Source organism: Triturus cristatus, chromosome 4_2 (assembly GCF_964204655.1).
Source record: "Triturus cristatus chromosome 4_2, aTriCri1.1, whole genome shotgun sequence".
Lineage (NCBI taxonomy): Eukaryota > Metazoa > Chordata > Amphibia > Caudata > Salamandridae > Triturus > Triturus cristatus.
The window spans coordinates 622305519-622330372 of NC_140586.1; the positions used below are offsets into that span (position 1 = coordinate 622305519).

General features: G+C 39.6%; 1 protein-coding gene across 1 annotated transcript in view; it reads right to left on the minus strand.

The window, feature by feature from the left end:
• The window catches only part of LRRC7 (leucine rich repeat containing 7), a 1991887-nt gene that overhangs the window by 725851 nt on the left and 1241182 nt on the right, over positions 1 to 24854 (minus strand). The window contains exon 12 of the mRNA XM_085602293.1: positions 13237 to 13309. Coding sequence (XP_085458419.1) covers positions 13237 to 13309 — 73 coding nt within the window. The remainder of the gene's footprint in view (positions 1 to 13236; positions 13310 to 24854) is intronic.

Genomic DNA, 24854 nt, shown 5'->3' on the forward strand with positions numbered 1-24854 from the left:
CTGTTGTATTTGATTACATTTTTCCGCCCAGTGGAAATGCTTTTTGAGTTGTCTCACTACTGGGTTTGATTGTTTTGTTACCCGTGATAGCAGCCACTTTACTCAGTTATAAAATGTGGATGTTAAAGGATATCCAAGTAGCTGCTTTCTTTGTGAATTAAGACTGGTGATATAATGTTTGTATAATTTGTTGTTTTGTATCACATGTTCATGTATTATTTTTTACATTACACTATTTCACCACAAAGTTTGTATGTTTTTGTTTGATCTGTGGCATAAATAAGTGTCATTTGTTCTAGACTGAAATGTATCTAACTTCTCTGACCCATGATTCAAATGCGGAATAAAGTACATAGAAATGAGCAGCAAATACATATCTCATGCCAATATCAATTGAATTGTTGGTTCATAGTCTGTTAAATTAATGTAGCAGCATTTGAAAGGTGACGGCTAGGACACTCCTTGCTCTTAGTGAACAATCTAAAAGTGGCATTTTTAAAATTGTAATCAAGAATCCGACTTCACCATAAGAGAGGTTTTTACATTACAATTCCAAAGACACTAAACATGAACTTGTTACCTGTTCCCATTTGGAAGTTACAGTTCATTAAAAGCCATAAAGGAACTCCAATGTTATCCTATGGATGAAGTAGGACTTCCAGTATTGAAAAATGAATTAAGTAGAACAGGATATATAAAACTTAAAAGTACATGTCCTACTTTTTAAATACACTGCACCTTGCTCTCTTAGCTTTCCAGGGCTTACCCTAGTGGTAACTAATATGTATAAAAAGGAAGGTTTGGGCTCGGCAAAAGGTTTATTTTGCAGGTTGAAATGGCAGTTTAAACTGCACATACAGGTTGCAAGGGCAGGCCTGAGACATATTTAAAGTGCTACTTATGTGGGTGGCACAATCAGTGCTGCAGAATCACCAGTAGCCTTTATTGTACAGGCTCCGGGCACAGGCAGTGCCACTTTACTAGTGACTTACAAGTAAATTAAATATGGCAATGGAGTATTATCCAATTCTACTAGGTTTTAAGGAGTGAGCACAAGCACGTTAGCATTAGTTAGCAGTGGTAAAGTGCGCAGAGTCCTAAAGCCAGCAAAAACAAAGTGAGCAAAACAGGAGGGCTGAAGGCAGAAAGTTAGGGGGCAAACTATGCCAAGAATGCCGGGTCTAACAGACCTGATTACACTTAGTACCGTGTGCTAAGGACTTACCAGTAATTTAAATATATCATTCAGGTGTAGGCCAGTTTTACCATGTTTGAGGGAGCTCAAACACTTCACTAGTGGTTAGCAGGGGAAAAGTAAAGAGAGTTCTAAAAGCCAACAAAAACAGATTCAGCAAGGGAATGCAGAGGAAGACAATAATCAGGGGTGACCCTGCGGAGAGGGCTAGGTACAACAACATGGCAACCAAAATTGGGAGCACAAACATTCGCGGGCATGTGGTTAAGATGTATTAAAACAGCACTAAACTTGGACAGGAGCACAAGGCATTCACATTTATAATGAATATATATTGATATAACACATTTCCAAGTAGGTAGATAAAGAGTCACCTGAAGTATTATATGACCACTTTACTTCATTGTGTGCATTTAAAACTTTCTGCATAAAAATGAGCAGGATAGCTCAGACAGGAACAATAAAACTATTCACTTACTCCTACCGAAGTTATTCAATTACAGAGTTTGGTCGTATACTGTTGTAAGAGAAAGTTTACAGACAAAAAGGCGAAACAATCAAAAAAGAAATAATTTTAGCAATAAAATGAACACTTAAAGAAAATAGACTACATAAAACAAGAAACACAAGACTGTGAAACAAATTGGTTATGCTGAGCATTATTGCCTTGTTTTTGTATCTTTAATTGTGCACAAAGTAACCATAAGACCACAGTTAGATACCTAGCTATAACTGCACATAGCTATAATCAGCAGTACATCATAAATGTTTAGAAAAAATAAAAACTTGTCTTAAGCGCATGGCCATGAAAAGCCCAAGAATGTCTACACAAGTGCAACACACATTTCATGCTAGAGAGCAGTAGCAGTGGCCAAAGAAGCGCGAAAACAAATGTATTATGGTCAAAGTTCACACACAGACACTTCAAACATCAGAAAACTAAAGGGGTCAGACAAAATATGAAAACAAAGACATTATTCCATTAACCAAAGTCATCAACTGAGGACCAGGACCTCCTCCTAGATCAGCTACTGCCCCTGGCCTTTGCTTTTTACATCTTTATTTAATGATAATATTATATGCATTATTTGTGCATTAGGTGATATTGCAGGAAAACTTCACTCATGGGTTTCCAAGTACGACGACATACATACATCAAAACACAAGAAAATACCTTGAAAATTAAGCACCACCTAAAATCAAACGTGAAACACCAGATGTTAGCTGCAAAAGGAATCACGCAACCATGAGCGTGCAATTGTATAAGCGGATAATGGTTAAGTCCAACATGCATCATAGTGGAGATAAAATTAACAGAATATAAACTGTCAAAATAGCTAAAGCGCTATGAGTAACACTGTCTCCAACAAAAGTATGACGGTGCTTCGGTGTCAAAGCAATCAAGACTAATATAAGTTGGGCACCAAGAGGGCTGTTGATCAAATGATTAACACATAGCAGAATGTCAACTAAAAAAAATCTGAAGCCACCTGTATCGCATAGCGAAACTCAAACGTATATCAATGTTTGTTTTCTGTCTTTGGATTTTCAGCCTTGGCTAGGGTAGGAACAGGACACCAGAACAGGGCCCAGTCCTTTACACTTCTTTAAAAAGATATTCCCTTCTCCAGTGCAGCCTTTCTTAACCTGGAGCTGCTCCCACAATCTGCCCTAGCTACCGCTCTATCAACCTCAGAGGTACTGTACTGCTAACGAGGACTGCGTAATGACGGTATACATGCAGCTTTATCCAGATTGAGTCATTTGTGCGCCTTTGGTAAGAGGCTGGGAAGTATGAAATCTTCACAATGATTAGCGTGAGCTTGGGATATTTGCAAATATCAACAAGATAACTTGTGTATTCAATTGAGATGTGGCTGGCTTAAATGGAGGTCTAGTTGCAATTTCCTCCTATTGAAATCCACTCTGTATGGCGGGGAATAATTGATACAGACGCAGGACATGCAAGCCTCACTTACTAACACCATACTTTGCCTAAAGTTGCATATCTATTGGGTTACTCAGTCCAGTTACTCTCATGGTGACACTTTCTGAAATTGTAAAGCCCAGTTATTTAGGAAGCAACACATATTTTGGAAGTTGTGTTTCATTAAGTCACATATTACAAATCCATCTTTGCATACTGTGTGCCCCAGTGAGCAGATAAATGGAGGTTGTATTACCACTGTACACGAGTGGTGAGGCTGCAGATAGTTGAAGCCAGATTATTGCATGTTGTCGCATGAATTGCTTTTAGCAGTGTTTCAATACAAAATATGTTCCCAGGTGCAAAGAAGTAGATGATACAAAACAGGAAAGAAACTCCCATAGAGCAATTCAACAGTAAAGCCCAGGCCGTGTATGTTTTATCTTCCAGTAGAAGGAAGGGATGGGTGCCGACTTGATGGGCCCGGTGGTCCTAAGATGCTACATATTTCTGTGGGTCCATTGTGATACCATAACTTTGCTGCTTTTAAAGTGACAATAAGCTAAACAACAGCAAACAGATGCTTGATATATACACAGTGTGGTAGGAAAGATTGATGCAATAGCATATAATTACACCAAAGAGAAACATATATAAGAACGCATAAGATTGCTGTGTCTAGCTCATTAGAAACCATAATCACAACTAGGGTCAACTAGTGAAGAGTATTTTTAGAAGAAAATATTGCTTTCCCAGGAACCAGCTTGATGCATCACATGTACTTACTTCTTTGAAAGAGGGAATCGTAACATGACATAACATAACATACTCTAACATAATGTAATGTAAAGTAATATCATATGACATGATTGGTTTACGTGTAGGGCTACGTCTGAGTCTCTCTCGAGTTGTGAAGCCTGCTGAGCGTGGTGCAGGAAGCACGGGCTGTGGAGCAGGACAGAGTGGGCACAGTTTATTGAAATTGAACGCAGATGGTAAGAGGGTGGAGGTGCAGCAGCCACATAGAGAAAGAAGGAAACTCACTGCAATCAAGCCTTGGCCAATGGGCCAGAGTAATACTGCTCAAAAGTCCTTCAATACGTAGGTAATTATGCTGGAATAAGAGATCCTAATTGTGCTGCCGGTGTGGATGAAGAGCGTTGAAGCAGATATGGTGATGAACCAGTTCTTTATTGGAACAGGCTGCGAATACCTACAGTGCTTCAAAGATAGGGGCACGCAGAGGAATCACCAAAGCACTTGCACTTTTCCTACGATCCCTCTACCCTGCTGGGAGGCGGGAAGACAGCGCAGGAGTGCTATAACTGTACCAGAGGCATTCCGCAGCGCAGGGCATGCAGAGGAATCACCAAAGCACTTGCATTTTTTCTACGTTCCCTGAACCCTGCTGGTAGGCAGGAAGACAGTGCAGGAGCGCTATAACTGTAGCGGGCGAAGAACGAGCCAATGACGGGCCCGTTTTAGCCCGTCATAGCCCGGAAGAGGCCGCGTTGGGCCACCTCTCTTGTTCGTGTGGGACAGAAAAGCAGTTTCTCTGTTTTTCTGCTGGTGAGTACCCAAAGGGAGAGCCCCTTAGAACATTTTATATCCTCACAGGCCTTTTAAGATAATCATGTGACCAGAACTCTAAGAGTGACTGCGAGTCCCACTGTTCGGATTACACGGCGCTATCCCCTCCATGACGTATAAACATTTAAAAGGACCTCAAATATTGGTGACTACTGGCCAAGATTGAACTATGGGGAAAAGGAAGGCTGAAGCTAAATAGATGCCCCTTGTGAAGTCTCCATCTAAGATGGGATCTCGTTCAACTCTCTTAAAATATCTCACGGGGTCGACTGAAAAACAGATATCGACTGTGGAGGAGACCTTAACGCAGAAATTAGGGGAGAAAGCCAGAGAGAGGAGACAAACTTAAGAGAGGGGTTCCCCAATCCTGAAGGAACTGAACGTCGATTGTCTAAAAACGGCTGTGTGCAAAATGTACCGGACAGTGTATGGGTTTGTGACAAAGATATTGACACTCAATAACGCTAACTACACACAAAGGGAATTATGGAGAGTTAAATCGGGCAAACCAGGGGAATCGGTGGAACCCGACAGGATCGCGGGGGTTGAAAACTTGTCCTGGTCCTGAAGGTCACATCACAACAGTATTAGAAGCAGGAGAGATACATATATAAATTCCCAGAAGAAGGCCCAAAATTATACATTATCTTTAAGTAATCAACCTAACCCCGATTATTTACACACTACAAGGGTTTCCCTTCAAACTAACCTACAATTCTTAGAACTCATGCCTGAAGCTACTCCTAATACGGTAGTTCTAACAAACATACCTCAACTCCCTGACCATGAAGGGGAATCCTGGATCGCCCTGAGAAATAAATCTATTCACTGGTTTAGCACACGGATAGGATTAACCGAGGCTCTGTTCTCCGAATTCAATATGGCCAGAAGAATAGCTTGGATAGGCAAAACCCGTAAAGCACTGGAAGGGGACTGTGTAGTGTTAACATTTAGATCTCCCCACCTGGTGCAAACAATTTTTGAAAGAGCAGGTAGCCACGTCATTAGGCCTCAGGAGGTAAATATAGTCCCATTAAGTTACATTTGCCAACCACTAAAGATGGAGAGTAATAGAAACATGACTAGGTACCACCCAGTTGAAACCTACCCTAGGTATAGTGTCCCAGTAACTAATCATTTTGACAGTCTAAACAACTTGGAAGATATTGATTGACTGAATAAGGGGCTTGAACAACAAATTGAAAATAAGAAGGTTGGAGTTAGAAATCTGCCCACCAAAGTAAGTAGTCACAAGCATCTTCCAAATTACCCTGCTTCTAAAAATAAACAATGGATCCCACTCACAGTGGCTCAGTTATCGACTCAGCCTCACTTGGCTGATAAAGTGCAAATTATTAGTCACACAATAGAGAATGCTACCATCCAGCTACCATCTAGCGCTCCTACTGTTACCAGTGTCGATGACCGCCTAAAGAATTGCAATTATAGTAATTACTCCAACATAACTAATATAGTTTGTTGGAATGTTGCAGGAATTTGTTCAAAGATAGCAAACCCATTATGGTGTGGTTTTATATCAAAGATTTACATTATGTGTTTTCAAGAAACCTGGGTAGAGGACGCTGTTCATATTAACGGGTATTGCACTTACCATATTGCAGCTGTGGCTGGGATTCATGGGAGAGAAAAGGGGGGATTGCCTACTTATATATCCAACATGCTAATTATAAGAAAAATAAAATTGACATTTGCTAAAATATATTATCAAGTGATAACATTGCAAACTGATAAAAGCACTGAGTTGTATTGATAAACTTCTATAATAATGTTCCGCCCGATCAGATTGGGCGGACTCTGAAAAAACTAGAAAATGATCTGAAGTCAATCCAAAATGATAATGAAGGAGATGTGTTCATCATTTGGGGGGCCGATTATAATACCGCTCTGTGTCCAAATAATGTGAGGGAAGTATGTGGCCTCACGAAAGAGGGGAATAGTGATACGCACTTCCTGCATTCACAATACAGGAAATCCCTAAACTTAATAATGTTTGGCCACAAGCTTGGTTTTGCAAATGAGATATGTGCTTCACCTTCCCCTTCCCCCTTTCAAAGCACTTTTAATGGCAGAGGTTACTTTACAACAATAGATTACATTCTTATATCAAATAGATATTGTAATAGAGTTGTCATTCAACACCTATATCATAATTCTGAGTGACCATTTTCCACAGAGAGTATCCATTTCATACATAAACCGACCAACACATTGCGGGATTAAAGGTATGCATGTCCCCCAAAATTTATCAATAGATACAAATATATTTAAAAAACAAACAAAAAAAAAATGTATCAATAGATAGAGTGAAGGCTTATTCCCTCCATTGGGCAATGGTGGATTCCTCAGAAATTACACGGAATGTTTTAAGCAAGACTAAGTCCGCCGTTGTGGCTTGCTTTGCAGAGAACGCCATACATGAAGTAGTCCAGACCTCTTTGCAGCACATCACAGTAGCTATACAGGAGGCCCTATTTGTACGAAAAAGAAAACAAAATAGGAACACAAAAGGGTGGTTTGACAAAAAGTGCACGCAGGCTTAGGCCAAGAGAAAACAGGAGACACATATAACCCCTAGAAATTAGCGTGATATAAGGAAGGCAAGATGGGACTATAAAAACGCACTGATGTTACAAAAAGTTACGCTGACTGACGAGGCATGGACGATGCTGCATAAGGCCGCGATGTCTAAGGATGGGGCGTCCTTTTGGAGGGCTGTTAAGACCCCAGTTGCAAGGAATGCTCCATCCATTGAAATCGCAATAACGGAGGAGCAATGGGTGGAGCATTTTGAGAACATATTTACTAGCAGCCTGTCCAACAATACTGCAGAAAGCCAACCAGTAGGTGATGACGATCTGGCACCTCTAATAACAGCGACAGACCTTCAGGTAACCCCGTAGATTTATATTAAAATAATACAGAGCTATGAGGACTGTTGTTAACCCAGGTAATTACAGCTAGCTTTTCCTCCCATTTAATAGAGACGTGGACTGAATCGATTCTAGTACCAATATTTAAAAAAGGGAATCGTCAAGACCCCGCCTGCTATCGCCCGATATCGCTGCTCGATTACTTGGCAAAAGTAGTTGGGCGTATCGTGATTGAAAGACTGCAGGACTGGGCTGAGGATAACAAGATCATCTCCGAATTACAGTTTGGTTTTCGCAAGGGGCTAGGAACAGTTGAACAAAGCTTAAACCTGAATATTATCATAGGGAAGGATACCATCGCAAAAAAGGGCAGGTTTTTCCTAGCCTTTGTTGACCTCATTGCAGCCTTCAACTGCGTAAGGCATGACAAGCTATGGAGGATCCTCAAGGATTTAGAAGTAGAGCCCATCATAATTCTTTTTTTAAGACAACTGTATAGGAATGCCAAGGCCAGGGTACAATATGGTACCAATGGAGAATGTACAGCCCCGTGTCAAATCAACAAGGGGGTAATGCAAGGCTGCGTGCTGGCCCCTTTTCTTTTTAATCTCTATATAAATGGCTGAGGCCAAGCACTGTCAAACATATGTCAAGACCACCCCCCCAAATACAAGGATGGCCTATACCAGCTTTATAGTACGCGGATAATGCTGTTTTGATGTCCCGTACCCAAGTGGGCCTAGAAAGAATGTTAAATAGCTTTTCCGCAGTTATGCATGATCTTGTGCTGAGGGTAAACTTGACAAAAAAATGTTGTTGTGAGATGTGGTATTGGCAGCCAAAAGTTTAGAGATATGCACATTGACAAACAAAAAATTGATTTTATAAACAGGTTTAGCTATTTGGGCATCTTATTTGATTGTAACGCCACATGGACTCGTGCAGTCCATGCAAGAAAACTGGCTTTTATGAAAACTACTGCAGCCTTAGTAAAGTTGGGCAGGGGGCCGCCACATGAGCTACTACAAATATATAGGGCCAAGTGCATCTTGACGGCCATGTATGGTGCAGGGGTATGGAGATATTCTGATATTCAAGCATTGCAAGTTATTGAAAATCTGTTTTTAAAATATATTTTGGCAGTCCCGGGTAGCACCACCTCTTATGTTTGCCATTCTGAATTGGGGGTCTCATACCTAACAGATCTCATAAAAGTGGAACCAATCCTACTATGGCATAGGATATGGACATCTGAAAAAACTAATCTTAATAGGGCCATTTTTAAAGATATTTTTAAATTGGTAGGTGCTTTAAGAATCGCATGGCTAAAGTATATGTGGGATTATATGCTTGATTTAGGCCATCTGGAGTTTTTTACTGAGCCGAATACAATGACTAGTTGGAAAAGAAAATTGTTAAAGGCAAAAGGCTTGAACCTACTCGAAACTTAGACTATCGGAAGAAATAATGAAGCGCACAGTATTGTATAATCAAACGATTCTAATTACTTATAGTATGCAACTTTATCTTTTACGTGTCTGTGGTTTATAAGATAGATTTTTATTGACAAGATTTATACTTGGGATATTACATAGCATACCCAGTTTCCCAAACATGAACAACTGTTCAAAAGTTATTAAATTGTGCCCTTGTGATGATCGCTTGGAGCAAACAACACCCCACATGGTTTTATTTTGTAAATTCTATATTCGTCAAAGGAAAACATGGATTTTATCTCTTTTAAAAAAGTTGGGTTTTAGAAAATGGCGCCCTGCATTTTTAGCACTACAGTTTTTAGAAAGTGAATATGTAACCTGGATTTTATCAATGTTTTTAAAAAGTGTAGTAAAATGCAGGAAATCAGTTTTAATGTGACAGTTTTAATCTTTCAACAAACATGTAAGAGGGTTGTAAAGAAAACTGACCTCAACTGTTAAAATGAAATGTGATTGAATGTACTGTTTGTAGAATAAAGCTTTGTTTGATTTGATTTGACATGACATAACATAATGTAGCATTGCATTAATTTTCAAAGTGCCCTTTTACCCCTTTAGGAATCTTGGCACTGAGTAACCTAATGATAATCATTTTATTGACCTCAGAATGATGAAAAGCTGAGTGGACTAGAAAGGATTTGAACGTGTAACTATAGGATCACATTAGCAATTGACATAGGCAGGTTAGATCCTTAATATATATTGCTAACTTTGATCAGAAGCATCATGAATCCATTGAAGGCACAACATTCCCACTAAAGGACCCTCTGCCTTCAGAGGTTTATTGTGTACCAAATCCCTCTCATTTAGTGGTGTTAGATTGCTCTAGTCTTTTTTTTACATGCAGTTGAGCTTGTTTTTCAACACAGCGCTCTTACTTGCAGTGCAGGGAAGGAGGGTGAACTGGAACTCTGCTTAGTTCACAGGTGATCTGGGCTAAAAAGAAATCAGCTGGTGAATCCATGTGATTTTCCTTTGGTTGTAGCTGTGGGTGAAGTTGTGAGGGTTCAAGTCAGAGAAACAGGCTTGCATCTGACAATGGAGTATAGAAATGCCCAGGAGTATAGCCAGTAATAATCTAGTGTGTACAACTGGATGTTGCAATGCATTTCAGCCATTGTCTACCCCCAGCTTTTTTTGTATCCACCTCTCCACCTCCTGAAAAGATCACACACCTCAACATACTGTTGCAAGAAGTCACTCAAATTGACTGCACTTCCAACCAACTCTGTCGAATAACCTGCTTGGTAAATGAGTGTTCACCATATATAATTTACTGTTATGTCTTTGATCCTATGTTTTAAATGTAAAAATATGCACCTATTCTAAACATCACAAAATCACATTTTTCATAAACCTATTCCCCATCTCAATACCCTACCTGTGTACCATTTGGCATGCCTATACGGAACATACTTCCTGTGTGACATTCACAGAAGCCCAGAGGTTGTATGACAGAACCACGCTTGCAATTACAATGCATGCCTTTAGAACGTGGTTATTATCATAACCATGTCTTTACCACACATACCTTCACAACGCATGCCTTAACCATGCATATGCCTTTACAATGCAAGATGAATGTAAGTATTATGCCTATATATATATATTCAATAATATATTCACATATATACATACATATATGTTTATATATACATACATGTATATATATATATATATATATATATATATATATATATATATAATTATATATATATATTCACTCAAAAAAATAGAGTTTTCAGAGACGTTATGGTTAGTATTAGCATTTTAAAAACCTTCAAAATTCACTGAAAAAAACCCAAAGGTTTCAGGGACATTATAGTTAGGCTGACATTTCACTCATACAAAACCAGAGAAATTTAGCCGTTAGAGTTAGTTGAGCTAACTATAACTCACGCCCCGCAATGCACTGCTGATGACGTCACATATTACATCACTCATGACATGGTCAGTAACATCACTGATAACATCACTGATGACATCTCAAATGGCTTCACTGATGACAGCATCCAGTGACTGAGTGTTTATTTAAAAGTGTAAGAGTATCTGAATGGATGATTTAGTGGGTGCGTGCCTCACTGTATAAGTGAGTGATTAAACGTGTCTTAGTGAATGAATGGGTAAATGACTAATCAGTATGGATGTCTGTATCAGTCTGTCAGTTGGTGTGTAAGTGGCTACATGAGTGTCTATATGAGTTAATGAAAAGGTTGTCACCAAAGACCCATACCCACCCTAAACCTTACAAATTCCCATGCCACCTTAAAACCCATACCCAATTAAAACCCTAAAAATTCCCTTGCCACCCAAAAACCCATACCCACCTTAAACCATAAATGTCCCCTTGCCACCCAAAATCCCAAACCCACCCCAAACCCTAAAAATTCCCTTATCACCCAAAACACCAAACCACCCTACACCACAAAAAGTCCCTTACCGGCATTACCACGCACATCTTTACCACGCATATGCCTTTACCACGCACATGCCTTTACCATGAAAAAATGGGAAGTATTTTGCAGGTAAGTTCAAAGCTTTTTTGATATATTTCCATATAAAAAGGCTTTGGACTTACCTACAAAATACTTTACATTTTTTCGTGGTAAAGGCATATGCTTGTAAAGATATGTGTGGCAACGTTTCATTATAATGGCAAGCGTACTTCATGCCACGTTGTAAATGGTGTTTCTCACCCAGTCTCACATACACCTGTGATCTATGGAGAAACCACATAAGCTCTCAGCTTAAGGACTATAAAGCATTGCAACAAGCCCAAATGCAAATCCAAATGAAACCCAACAAGCCAAACGCTGATTGCCTGTGTCCGTGCGACTCACCAATGTGCCTGCCGCAATAGTGTCCCATTTGGCATTCACCCTGTTGCAACCAGAAGTCAAATAAGCCCTTCCACATCCACTTTTACCATGCAGCAGTAATAAACTCACTTGGCTTGTATCTCAATCAGCACTTCAATAAATTCTTATCCTTTCCGCCTTCCTTTATCAAATTTGGTATTATGTAATGTGTCACATTAGGCACCCTAATTTCTCCTAGTCCTTCTATACATTTCCTTTAGTCCCAAAACTCCCCTGCGTCCCATGGGGCTATTGCTACATCCTCTTTGTGGAGGAAAAATGAGAACAAGTGGAGCTAATTGTAAAGTTGTGGCCGTGAAACAGGGAGACATGGATTCATTTTCGCACTAGACCAAATTGTATGGCACTAGTCAAATCATGGTTTCACATCAGATCATGATTCCCTTATTTGTTGAAAAGAGGACACACCAGACACACTCTTTTAACAATGATTTATGGTGCTAGGTTGTGTTTATGCTATGAATAATGGTGGCTGGTATAACCCAGGCCTTTCATTTACCTTCAATGCTTTTCAGCTAAAGCCAGCTTTATGATGACACACTGTATAGCAGCATGGACATTACACAATCCACAGTTTTGATGACACACAGAGCAGCTTTGGGCTGGCACAATCACAGCTTACTGATGACACATTGAACAGCAGATGACTTATACTGGTCCATCCTTCCCTTGAAACACAGTACCAAAGCATTCCAATGCTACTAGTACAGCGTTCTACACCACAGACAAATGGCCTTCATTCAGGGGGAGCATTCAGATGAAAGTCACTACAGTGGCATTGTGTGTGTGCGTGTGTGCGTGTATGCGTGCATCTGTGCATGCTTGTGTGTGTGAAAGACACACATGCGCCCCTGCTGCACATGCAGCTCTTGATGTTTGTGTGTGAGTGAAGCTTGCAGTGCTCCTGCACGCGCAGGGCCTGTACTGTATTAGTGAATTTTGGTATATCTATGTTACTACACAAATGCCAAAATGCTCAATATTTCCAATGTATATTTTTATTCAGAAATAATAAGGTCATAGAATACATGGATAAAAAATCTACAACAAAACAAATAGATGAAATTTCAAATCATGGATAAAATACAAAGCTAAGCACTAATATAGATTACATATGAGAAAGAAATCCCCATGCAAAATGGCAAATGCATTGCTTCAAAAATAAAAACGAATTTTTATATTTTACATAAAACGGTGCAATAGGATAACATTTTCCATCTGTCGGGTGAGGATTTGAAATAAAATATATTTCACTTACTTCCCAAGTGCACTGGTTAGTACAACCAGTTGATTGTCATCTACTTTTAAAGTTGTAAGTTTTTTTAGGAGTCCTAGAAAGAAAGAACTTCAATTAGTAAAAATAGATAAGACATGCAGCAATAGGCACTGTTTCCTATTTTTGTGAGCAGTGGAAAGAAATCGTGAACATGACTATTAGTGGATTTAATTAGGGATGTCAACTTGAACAAAGGAACCATATTTTATTCAGTGAATAATGAGAAAAGGAAAAGCTTGCAGCTCATATGAGTAGCCTCCATAAGTTAAGCAAAGTCTGATTAAGGCTGCAGCACAGAACCCCTTTGTAAATGCAAAAGCTCAATCTGCACATTCTTTCTAAATAATCTACCTTAGTGGGCTACTTGGCTCTGGAAACATTTACACGGAAATTAGATGCAGCACATCATCTCCAGTTAACATATTATGTTGTGTTTACTAAAGGAGTTCCTTCCTGGAATAGCTATAAATATGACACAGCACTCAACGTCAATGCCCTGTGAAGAACAAGGCCCGGGTCAGGTCCTTACCTTGGGGCCTATTCACAAAGGCATTTTGGAGTAGGTAAAGTAGTACTTCTGTAGTATACCCTTTTAAGGACTCTTACATGCTTTTGTGAATTGTCCCCAAACATCTAAAATGGGAATCAATCAGAAAATTTCGGGAATGCTCATACACAATTAGTAAAAATAGACTGTGCCATCTTTGTGATTTTACCAATAGGAATTTGGAACGTTTCGGGGCCCTATTGAAAAAGGTATGTACGAACACACAAAAGAGTACTTCTGTAGTACAACTTCCATACCCATGAATGCTTTTGTGAATGTTTTTTTTTTCTTCAGTTTTATATAGCGCGAACTTGATTCGTATATGTATCCGAGCGCTTTACATGAGCACAAGTTGCATTACAGGCGGATACATTCATTTTTAGGCACCGGGAGATTAAGTGATTGGCCCAGAATCACAGGATGTTTGAGCCTCCTGCCAGACACCAAGCTTGTTCTCCAGCTTCAAAGTCGGCGACCGTAGCTGTTAAGCCACACACTCACCCAATTGGTCCAGTTGAGTTAACAATACATGATTAAAGTGTGACAATGCCTTCAACAGAGATAGATAGGTCGTTTCAACAACCGCGTTGTTACATCGCATACCTTTACAACGCAAGTCGGAATAACGACTTTCTGTGGGTGGGGCTGCTGGATGTTGGAATAGTATAATTTACTATTCCAACTCCAGTCTGTGCAACAGTAGATTTCAAATCCAACACCTTCTGCCCCCTACAGCAAGTCGTTGTTCTAACTTGCAATGTAATGGTATGCAATGTAACAACGCGGTCGTTGTAATTAACGCGTTCTAATGGCATGCGTTGTCTCGCATGGGTGGTAAACGATGTTTACCGCCCATGACTATAAGAGTGCTAATTAAGAGCTAGAATGTTCACCTAGCTCACAGAGTGTACTTGCACTAGGAGACATGCTGCTGGAAAAGAAAGATTAATAATTGTTAATCCCTTTATGTTCATTTACTCCTACCTGCTCCACACAAAGGCTTTACATTCATCAGCTCCTGTTCCAGTAACATTGTATCCAGAAGTGCCTCATGTTTGTCAGAAATAGAGAAAGTAATCATTTTAATTTTTCATTAGAGCTCTGTGGGGAACAAATGACGTGCTGGTGTTCGAAATACGTGTGTCACTCAGCATACTATACTTTTTTTTACCACATGGAAGAGAAAGGTTTTTTATAATTTATTGGAAATATGCAGTCACTTTAGCTTTCTGGGGCAATAACCATCATTTGCATGAAAAAATTAAATGCCTTATTTTGTTAATTTACTGCAATCTCCTCCATCGGAAATGCTTTGAATTCTACTTCTATTCCTGCAAAATGACATTAAGATGTTCCTGTCTTGAATATAAAATGTTAACGCTCTAGCTGGTAAATACAATTCTATGGTGAAGTTACAGTAGAGCATTTGAGAATCAACAGCATTTTAGTTGATATTTGAACTACGTTTCATTTAAAATGCCAGTTGATATTTGTGAATTCATAGAACGCGTGTCCTCACTTTACCTTCTGGACCACTAGCCAGAATTTCCGAGAGAAACATCTTTTCACTCAGTGATGGTACATCAAATCCAAAAAGAGCATCAGTATTTTTCACAGGGTGATATCACCTTCAAACTCACTACAATTCCTAAAATACATTTGGCGCACTAATGATCTATATATTTTGTGACTAAAATATGTTATTACATTAATATTTCTGTGCTCTTTTTTGTGACCCTGTCACAAAAAAAGCATTTCAATAAGACAAAAAACGGCGGAGCATCATGCATCTTTTAACCATCCTCTTAGTGACTGCAAAAACACACCATTTAACAAACAATTGTGTGAATATCACCCCAATGTTTAAAGGTCTGCTTTACAATGACAATATGATCTAAGGGAGAGGGCACTCCCAGGTAGGGATTGGCCAGGGTGAAGAAGGGCCCTTGGCTTTACCTTGGCCTCTCTAACTCCACCCTGGTTAATAACTACCAGGCAGTACCATACACTTGTATATGATTGCTTTATTATTGACAACGTATGTATGTGTAAAATCTTGCCTAAAGTATGTATTCATTATGAAGTTGATTCATGAAAGCATTTATGAGTATGGGATGGTGTACTACAGGAGTATTATTTTACATGATCTCGCGCGCCTTTGTCAAGACACTCCACAGCATCCAACTCCCTATATATAGAAGAGCAAAGAGGGCAGAGCCCTTTCAATTTTATCCTAACTGTGTATGAAAATTCCCCTTTTGATCTCATTTTAGACGTTTCCGGCCAATTCACATAGGCATGTAAGAGTATGTAAAAAGTACAACAAAAGTATTTATCTATGTAGTTCAAAATGCCATTGTGAATAGACCTCTCAATATTTGGCTAACACTTTAAATATATTCATATATATTTCCCTATCAGAATCAGTCACTCTTTTAATCGGACAAAAATAGTTCAGTAAACCAATTAAAAACTAAGAATTCATTCATGTTATATGATGAAATAAAAACTAATTTAAAGCTAAAAATAGTCTTCTATAAAACCAATGCTAGATAGGTGTATTCATTGTACGTCTTCATTTGTTTGGTGTTCTTACAAACATAAAGTAACACATTTGTCTATAGGGGCTACAGAACAGTCTATCCAATAAAATAGGACATTAAAACCTGTGTACATTTCAGGAATCCAAAAAACAATTCAGGTTGATGGTTAATATCCTGTATTGGATATTTCTTCTTACTAAGAGCAGCAGGCTTTATTTGCGAAATTCTACTTAAAATAAGTACATGCACAAATGATCAGCCAAGTCCACGCAAATGATAAATGCTTTAAAAGTTTGTGAGTGTATGGACTGTAGATCAGATAATCATCCCTTCAGATCCCAATAGCACGTGTATGGTGCTCTAGTTTGGTGAGAAGATAATGCAGAGACTCAACAATAAGAGGAAGATAGTAACTAGTCCTTTTGTGCCCTTGACATTTCCATAACTATTTCTGCATCAGGATTCATAAGGCAGTGGCAGGAACAGAAAGTAAAGATGTCTCATATGCTATGTTTAGCTTACCTAGTTTACACTCCGTTGCACTCACCTAGCCCCTCAGTAGCAAATATAAGCCAGTTAATGGCTACTGTGCAAGCAAAGGGCTAACCGTGTGATGTCACGGTGGGGCAAATGTTGCCCAATGGCAGCTCTATTGCATCTGGCTTTTTGGTGTACCTATGTCCGTGTGCAGACTTGAGCGATTCTTGATTCAAGTGGAAAAATACATTCTTTTAGCTGTCTCCACTCACCATCAACCTTCCCTATTTTGCCAAAAAATACTGCAAAACTAGACCATTTGAAAAAATTGTTCAACAAAAATACACACATAGCCCGATTTAAAGCCTGAAACTGAAAGAAATAATTTCTAGGCTAGGCATCTAAGAATTAACAAACACATTTACAAAATATGGATTTACGAATGATTTCTACTTTTGAGTGTACCTGGCAGCATCAGCCTTTCATCCTTAGGTGGCTGCCAAGTGGTGGCAATATCTCACTTCAAAAGGCCTTTTTAGTGTATAGCGAGTCGGCGATTGCTGTAGAAGGCACATTTGCATTACTGAAAATCGCACCTTTCTTGACAAAATCTGTTGTACATGCTTTTTATATCCAGCATATGAGTGCAGGATCCGGAAATGTCTGCCCACTGTAATAGAGCAAATCTATTTGTCGTTTCATTGTCCTAATTGAGAATATGATGGGAAATTTAGTGTCCTGTTGGCCAGGAAAATAAATGTAGCTCACTGGTTTGAGAATGAGGCCGACTGACCAGGATCAATTTATTGAGAACAAGTTGTTGCCTGAAGGGATCAAACATAGAGTGAAATAAAGGAAATCCATGCTTGACAGTTACCATGAAGCACAAATATGTACTAAAACAAACAACAGTATGGTACACAAAAAATAATTGATTTAAATTCTATCGTGCATTTTTAAGACATGTAGTAGGCTTCATGCATTGAAATTATTGAATCCTGAAACGTAAGGGGTATTGGGAGGCTATATTAGAAGTCATTAAGGGTTGTAGATGAACATGATAGCCAGATCATGCAGTGAAAATCCATTTCCCCATAATGTACTAAATGTGAAAAGCTGATGAATTAAATTAGGACCATAATACAGTTCGTTGCCCAAGATAATAAAAAAAAAATGCATTATTAAGATTACAACCTTAGTGGTGACCCATGGTTTTTATTCAGATCTTCTGTGATATCATTCATGAGAAAATCAAAAGTCATTGGGGTAGCACTAAATGAAAGCAGCACAGTACTTATCACAGCTTTGCGCCTTCAGTAAGATCCCACCAGGTTGTGGTAGACTCAGTCCTGCCATTTTTCATTTCAGAATCAGAATCAGAATTCTCTTTATTTGGCTGTGGACAGCCACAAAAGTGTGCAAGACGCGCACACTTTGCACTAAAATACATACAAGTTAATAAAACATACAAGTAAAATACCTAAAATCATTAGGTTTGGGATATTAATGACCAACAATCAGGATAACATCAGGATGGGATGAATAAAACCGAAATTAGAACAGAGTCAAGTATTGATTCATCGATGCCCTGAAATGAATCTAAAATCATTGACCTCCTGGAGTGGAATGCGGCTTTAAGAAACAGAATCACGTAACCACATGTTTCGTTCTCTGGTAGCACCAATAAAAAATGATATGTTTGCATACAAAGTCGTAGATTCCTAAACTTTAAAAATGGTATGAGGAATTTTTTGGTATACATTTTATAATATTCACAGAAGAAGAGGAAATGTACCATAGTTCTTGAGTTGAGCTGGGGTTGGTGTCCAGCCGTAAAACAGAGTAAATGTTTCATAATACGAGCCCGGAAGTTGAACAATAAAAGATTATCCTCCCTCTTATTAGTGTTCTGCAGGTAGTTGGTAGGTATAGACCCGGGATTAAGATATAAATAATGATTAACACTTGATTTTTGTGTTTGGGCCCTCATCATCTCTTCTTTGGCTCGCTCTAGCAGCAAGACTTGCACTTGCTGCTAGAACTAGATGTATGCTAGCCAGGTGATCAAAAGACCCCTATTGCAAGCCCAGCAGTCTAAGATTATCTCTTTAGTTAATTTTGCTTCTTCGGAGCTCCAGATAGAAGCCACATGAGGACTGGATGGCTATGGATAAAGTCACTCAGAAAGTCTCAACCTAGTTCATTGTGGCAAATGAAGCTGGCGGTTATACCCGAGGCTGATAGTACTCTCCGCCAAAATCGTTTTTCCTTCCTGTGGAGGGTTGCCGTGTCACCCAGGCTGTAGGAACGCATTGTCCTGCAAATATTTGCAAGAGGGGTGTGAGAACCCTCTCTTCCTTCGATGATGGGAGACTTAGCAGTAGGCAAACAGCCCTGGAACACTTGGTCCTACTTTGTGCAATATGCTCAGACCATGCCTGAGACGAGCTGAAAGTGACCCCCAGGTAAGAGAAGGAGCTGGTGCTTAATAGCACTTCCATACCCACAGTAATAGTTAAGGGTCACATGCACTTTGGGCCACAAGTCATTATAAAAGACTTCGTATACTTAGTTTGCAAATCCAGATTGGCCATTATATTGACAAAGGAGTGCACTTGATGACACAAGGCTTTGGGGGTGCGAGCAATTAACACTGCATGATCCGCATACAATAATGCGGGTAGGGAGGCACCAGTCATCATGGGCATGTCTGGGGAGCTCTTACTAAGCTCCACACTAAGATTATGTATGTACAAAATAAAAAAGAAGTGGGGCTAAAATGCACCCCTGGCGAACTCCTCGACCAATACCAAATTCATCAGTGACCTCTCCTTTTTTCCCAAACCTGATTCGTGCCTCAGTGTCCGCATGCAAAGAAACCAACAAGTGGACTAGGGATGGATCCATTTGCAAATTAATGAGAGATTGCCACATTGTTGCCAATTAACATAATCAAAGGCCATTGTCAGATCCAGAAAGGCTAGATATAGTGCAGACTGCTTGGCCACCGTATATTTTCTTATGATCATGTTTAAGTTGAGGCATTGATCAATCGTCCCTATACCACTGCAGAATCCATATTGGCATTTACTTAACACGTTGTTTTCAGTAACCCAATCCACTATTCTATTATACAAGACTCTGACTAAAATGTTGGCTGGTATATCTAACATGGAAATCAGGCGGAAACATTTTGCCTTTTTTAACGATCAGGGCTATGGCTGAGGAGCCCTGGAGCGGAGGGAACTGTGACCTGTTCAGGCTCTTATAAGCTTTTGTCAAAAGTGGGGCCCAAAGATCCATGTTACACTTAATAATGTCAATCAGGTAACATTCTGGCCCAGAGGATGCCCTCCCGCACTCTTCTGGAATGGGAGCCTTCACTTCCTGTAAAGTAATGGGTGGGAATGATAGAGCCTCCTCGGGCCATAGTTGCAAATCGACCGAACTATGGTCAGAATAAATTTTTCCAAAGTGTGCCATCCAGTCCTCCCCATTAAACAAATAACTGCTAATCCACCTTGATCTAGGAAATGCATAAAAGAGACAGCCTTCCAGAATGACTTGCTATGCTTTGTGCAGGTAGCGTCACTTAGAAAGGACCTCTGCTGGGAGATCACTTCTTTCCTCCTCCTATTTATAGTTAATTTGAGCTGAGTGGCCACTAAGTTAGGATCACAGGGCTGTGTTTTTAAAGCCCTTGGAAGGAGTCATTTTCCCGTGAACAGCTTTGATCAAACCATTGAGGGCACACAGGCTGTGGCCTGATAGGTTTATCCTCCCACAGAGAGCAGCAAAGGAGATTACAATTGCTTCACCAGTATCGTTCTCTCGTAAGCAGTCCAAAACCATCAGCAGGTTGGCTGCTAGTAGCCCATTGAGAAATTTAGATGAATCTGGCAGCTTCCAGCATAACCTGAGGTTGTCAGGAGATGCAGTTACGTTTCCCAGAGCTGGCATCTCTTGCTAAGTCTCCCTGTATGGTGCTTTCAGTGTTATTCTGATTGGATTGGGATCCCCATAGTATTTTTTCATTTATTTTTCACTCTTTATTTTATCAGTAAAGTAATGACATGTTAATGGGATAATCATGAGTAAAGCTCTTCACAGGAACCTAACCATGATGTTGCAGAACATAACACCCATTGTTAGCAAAGGAGTAACACTTGATTAAGTCTGTTGGCCAATGAAAACGATTATGTGCCTTGAATTAAATATCAACAAAAAGTGAAGGGCAGCTTCTGCAACTAGATCAAAATCCCAGGCAAAGTTAAACGATGTTCCTTACCCAACAGTTTATTCTAATATCTCAGAAAAGAATATTTCTATAGGATCCAGAATGGCAAGGCTGGCATATCTTGCCAGATGATCAGGGTCGTTAGTTGACTCCTCACCTTCTAGTTAGATCAAACTTACTTTGATAAGTGAGTACTGTAAGAGGCATTCTAAAGGGCTTTACATTGTTCTAGATTTAGTTGTACTTAAAGAAAAAATAATATATCTTTCCTTTTGTAATGTTTGTGCCAATGATGCAGCACAGATCATATCTTGAGTATCTGTATATAAATACATATTAACTTAATATGATGAGAATTTTTGATTTGAGAAAACATATTGTCTTGATTATCTCTTTGTAGAATACTGTAGGAAGGTATGCCTGCCATTATATAGTAGTAGTGGTTACATCTCACATTTTTGTACATGAAGGAGGGTAGAATGTTATTTATAACTGGAATATAAATTCTCTGGCTATACGTACAAGAATAATGCACAGTAGTAACTGAATGGTAGGGCAGGGGAGGAATAGTTTAGTTTAATTATTTAATTTTTCAGACAGTATCAGTGCATTTTGATTTGATTTGCTGGAGTATTTAGTGTAATTTGGGGATTTCTCTTTATACTTCTTATGCAAAATTCCAGAATTTTCAGCATTATGCCACAGCATGGATTGTGGGAAGGTATCTAGTGCCCAGGAACTTATTTAATTTCAAATGGTCCTCACCTGTCACAGGCAGATATCAGGTGGCACCTGGACATCCCCTCTTTTTTTCCTCCCAGCAATGCAGGCACCAATCCCAGTTGGGAGCGAGCTGCCCTCAGGACTAGTTTGGAGTGACCACAGAGGGGTTGCTCTTTTCCCTGGCCTCACCTCTGGGGTGGACATATAGGCTGTAGGGGAGAAGGCTTTTGTCATCTTGGCTTTAGACAACAATGATGGGCTGTTTACAGAATTGAACCACATGAAATGCTGTAAAGGTGGGTAGGGTAATGACCGGGAACTCTTACCGCATTGGTTAGAAAGGAGCCAGGAGTTACCCCATGCATAAACTATATTATTTTCAAAAAGGTAACAGAGTACCGCGGTACTACCTAGGAAGTTTAAAACAAAATAAGGTATGTAAAAAAAATATAAAAAACAATACCACATTAAAGTGGACATAAAGTGTAGTAGAGTGTTCTTTAAATATATATATATATATTTTTATTGTATACATTATATTACCCCTTAATACCCAGAACACAAGATCAAGTGTGATCTAAATTATGTTTCACATCATTTTGTAAGGGAAAAATATTGTTTAGTCTACACTGAGTCTGCATTCTTGGTTTTAAGGAATAGTATAGTGTAGTATCGTGTACTTAAAAAATGTGTATAAAAATAATTATGGAAAAATTAAAAAGAAATCTCTAATACACTATACTTACCATTAAAACTGAGAATGCAAGTGTTGTCTAAAGTATATAGTACTGCTGCTTTACTTTTTGCTAAAATATATAAACCAATAAAACAACTTTTACATACCTTTACACACTTATATAACCTGACTCATGCACTTTATTTACTCTTAAAAGCCAGAGCACAGCCAAAGTGTGGTCTAAACAATAAACCTGCATTTAACTTATGTAAGGGCAGTCATTAGCCAATCATATACTGTTTTGTCATTAGTATGTCCCTCAGTATACCCCGAAATTACTGCAGTATACCGCGGCCCAATATAACACTAAGGGGCCTATTTACAGGCCCCTATTGCCACAGGAACGTACATTTTCATGACATTCCTGTGGCGATAAGGGCTTAACGCCCACTTGCAAATAAAGCCCCCTTTAACCTTATACTTAGCATCAAAGGGGTGAACAATGGCTGTTGCGGTGGGCGTTCTGCCTCAAAACAAATTGATTTGGATGCTGCCCCTTATTTACAAGGGTGGCATAAATAGGAGGCAGAGCCCAAATTAAGACCAGGGAAAACCTGGTATTAATATGGCGAAATGATAAGAAAGGCTTATTTCTCCTCGTTTTTGCTGTTTCTACTGTGCTGTATTGCGCAGCACACATAGAAACAGCAAAATGCAATGAATAACTGTTTATGTGGAGGAAGGTTTCCTTTCCTGCACATAAACAATCGTTTAAAAGAATGACGATTTGAAACTTCAACGTGTGCTGCATAATGCAGCACACATACAAGTTACAATTCACCATTCTGGATTGTTTATAAGCACGAAGGGACACCTTCCTGCGCATAAAAAATAATTTCCCCCAATGCAGACACCCTTGCACTATGGTGTAAAGGTGCCTGCCTTGGCGCTAGGCAGCTAGATTTAGTGCCAGCGTTAGGGAAAATGCAGGGGTGCACCACATTCTTGTGAATACAGCGCATCCCTGAGTTTTGGAAATGGCGAAGCATGTTGTTAGCAATGTTTGCTCAATGCCACGCTCTGCCATTCCCTCGTAAATATGCCCCTAAGTTTTTATGCCTTATTGGACTGATTCACAATGAAAAAGTTACAATTATGTGTAAGTTTACGATTGTTTGCCATTCACAACTGCATTTTACTAGTACTATCTTGTTATGTGTGGAGACTCAGCAGTCGTGAAAATACTTCACATTAAAGTTGTTTAAGTTAGACCCCAATTTCAACACTTTTGAAAGAGCAAACAATTGAAAATTCACACAAAAATATACGTTTACCTTTGTGAATCAGGCCCTATCGCTTTAAAACTACTAAAGCAATTTATATCTACTACCAAAAAAGGATCTTTTACACCCCATCATCTATATTTTAAACACATTCCATCTAAGTCCATGCAGCCATTTTCACTCTATGTATTTTTAAACAATTCTCTATGACACAACATGCAACTCCACTCCACTGTATGACGCATCACTCCACTCTATGACAGGTCACTCCACTTTACGACACCCCCATCCTCTCTATAACAGTGCACACCATTCTTTGACACTCCACACCACTACACTCTTTGACATGACCCCCCGCTCTATGCCACACCACTGCAGTCTATCAAAAACCACTTTGCTCCATGACACCCCACGCCACTGCCCTTGATGACACGTCACTCCAACCTACTGCACGCCACCCCAATCTAGGACATGCCACTTCACTCTAAGCCATTCCACTCTATGACATTCCAGTTCACTCCACACCACTTCACTCCATGCCCCTCCTAAGAAATTCCACTCTATGTCACGCCACTCCACTCTACTGTATGCCATGCCACTTCACTGTACAACATGCCACTCCACTGTACAACACGCCACTTCACTCTATGACAGTCCACACCACTGTATGATACTCCATGACACTCCACTCTACCACATGCCATTGCGCTCTATGACATGCCAACCCACGCAACAATATAACACTCCAATCTACCACACGCTACTCCACTCTATGACACGCTACTCTATGACATCCCACTTCAGTCTATTCCACTCCAATCTACGCCCCTCCACTCTAACACACTGTATGACACAACACTATATCACATGCCACTCCACTCTACTGTATGACACACCGCTACACTCTACATCACTCCACAACTCTCCACTGTACGTCACTTTAGTCCACTCGGCGACACTACACAACATGTCACTCCACTCTACAACACCCCACTCAATGCTATGACACCCCACTCCACTCTATGACATGCTGCTTCAGTCTACAGCACGTCACTCAAAGACACTCCACGCCACTACACACTACAATATGCCACTCCTCTCTACTAGCTGCCAC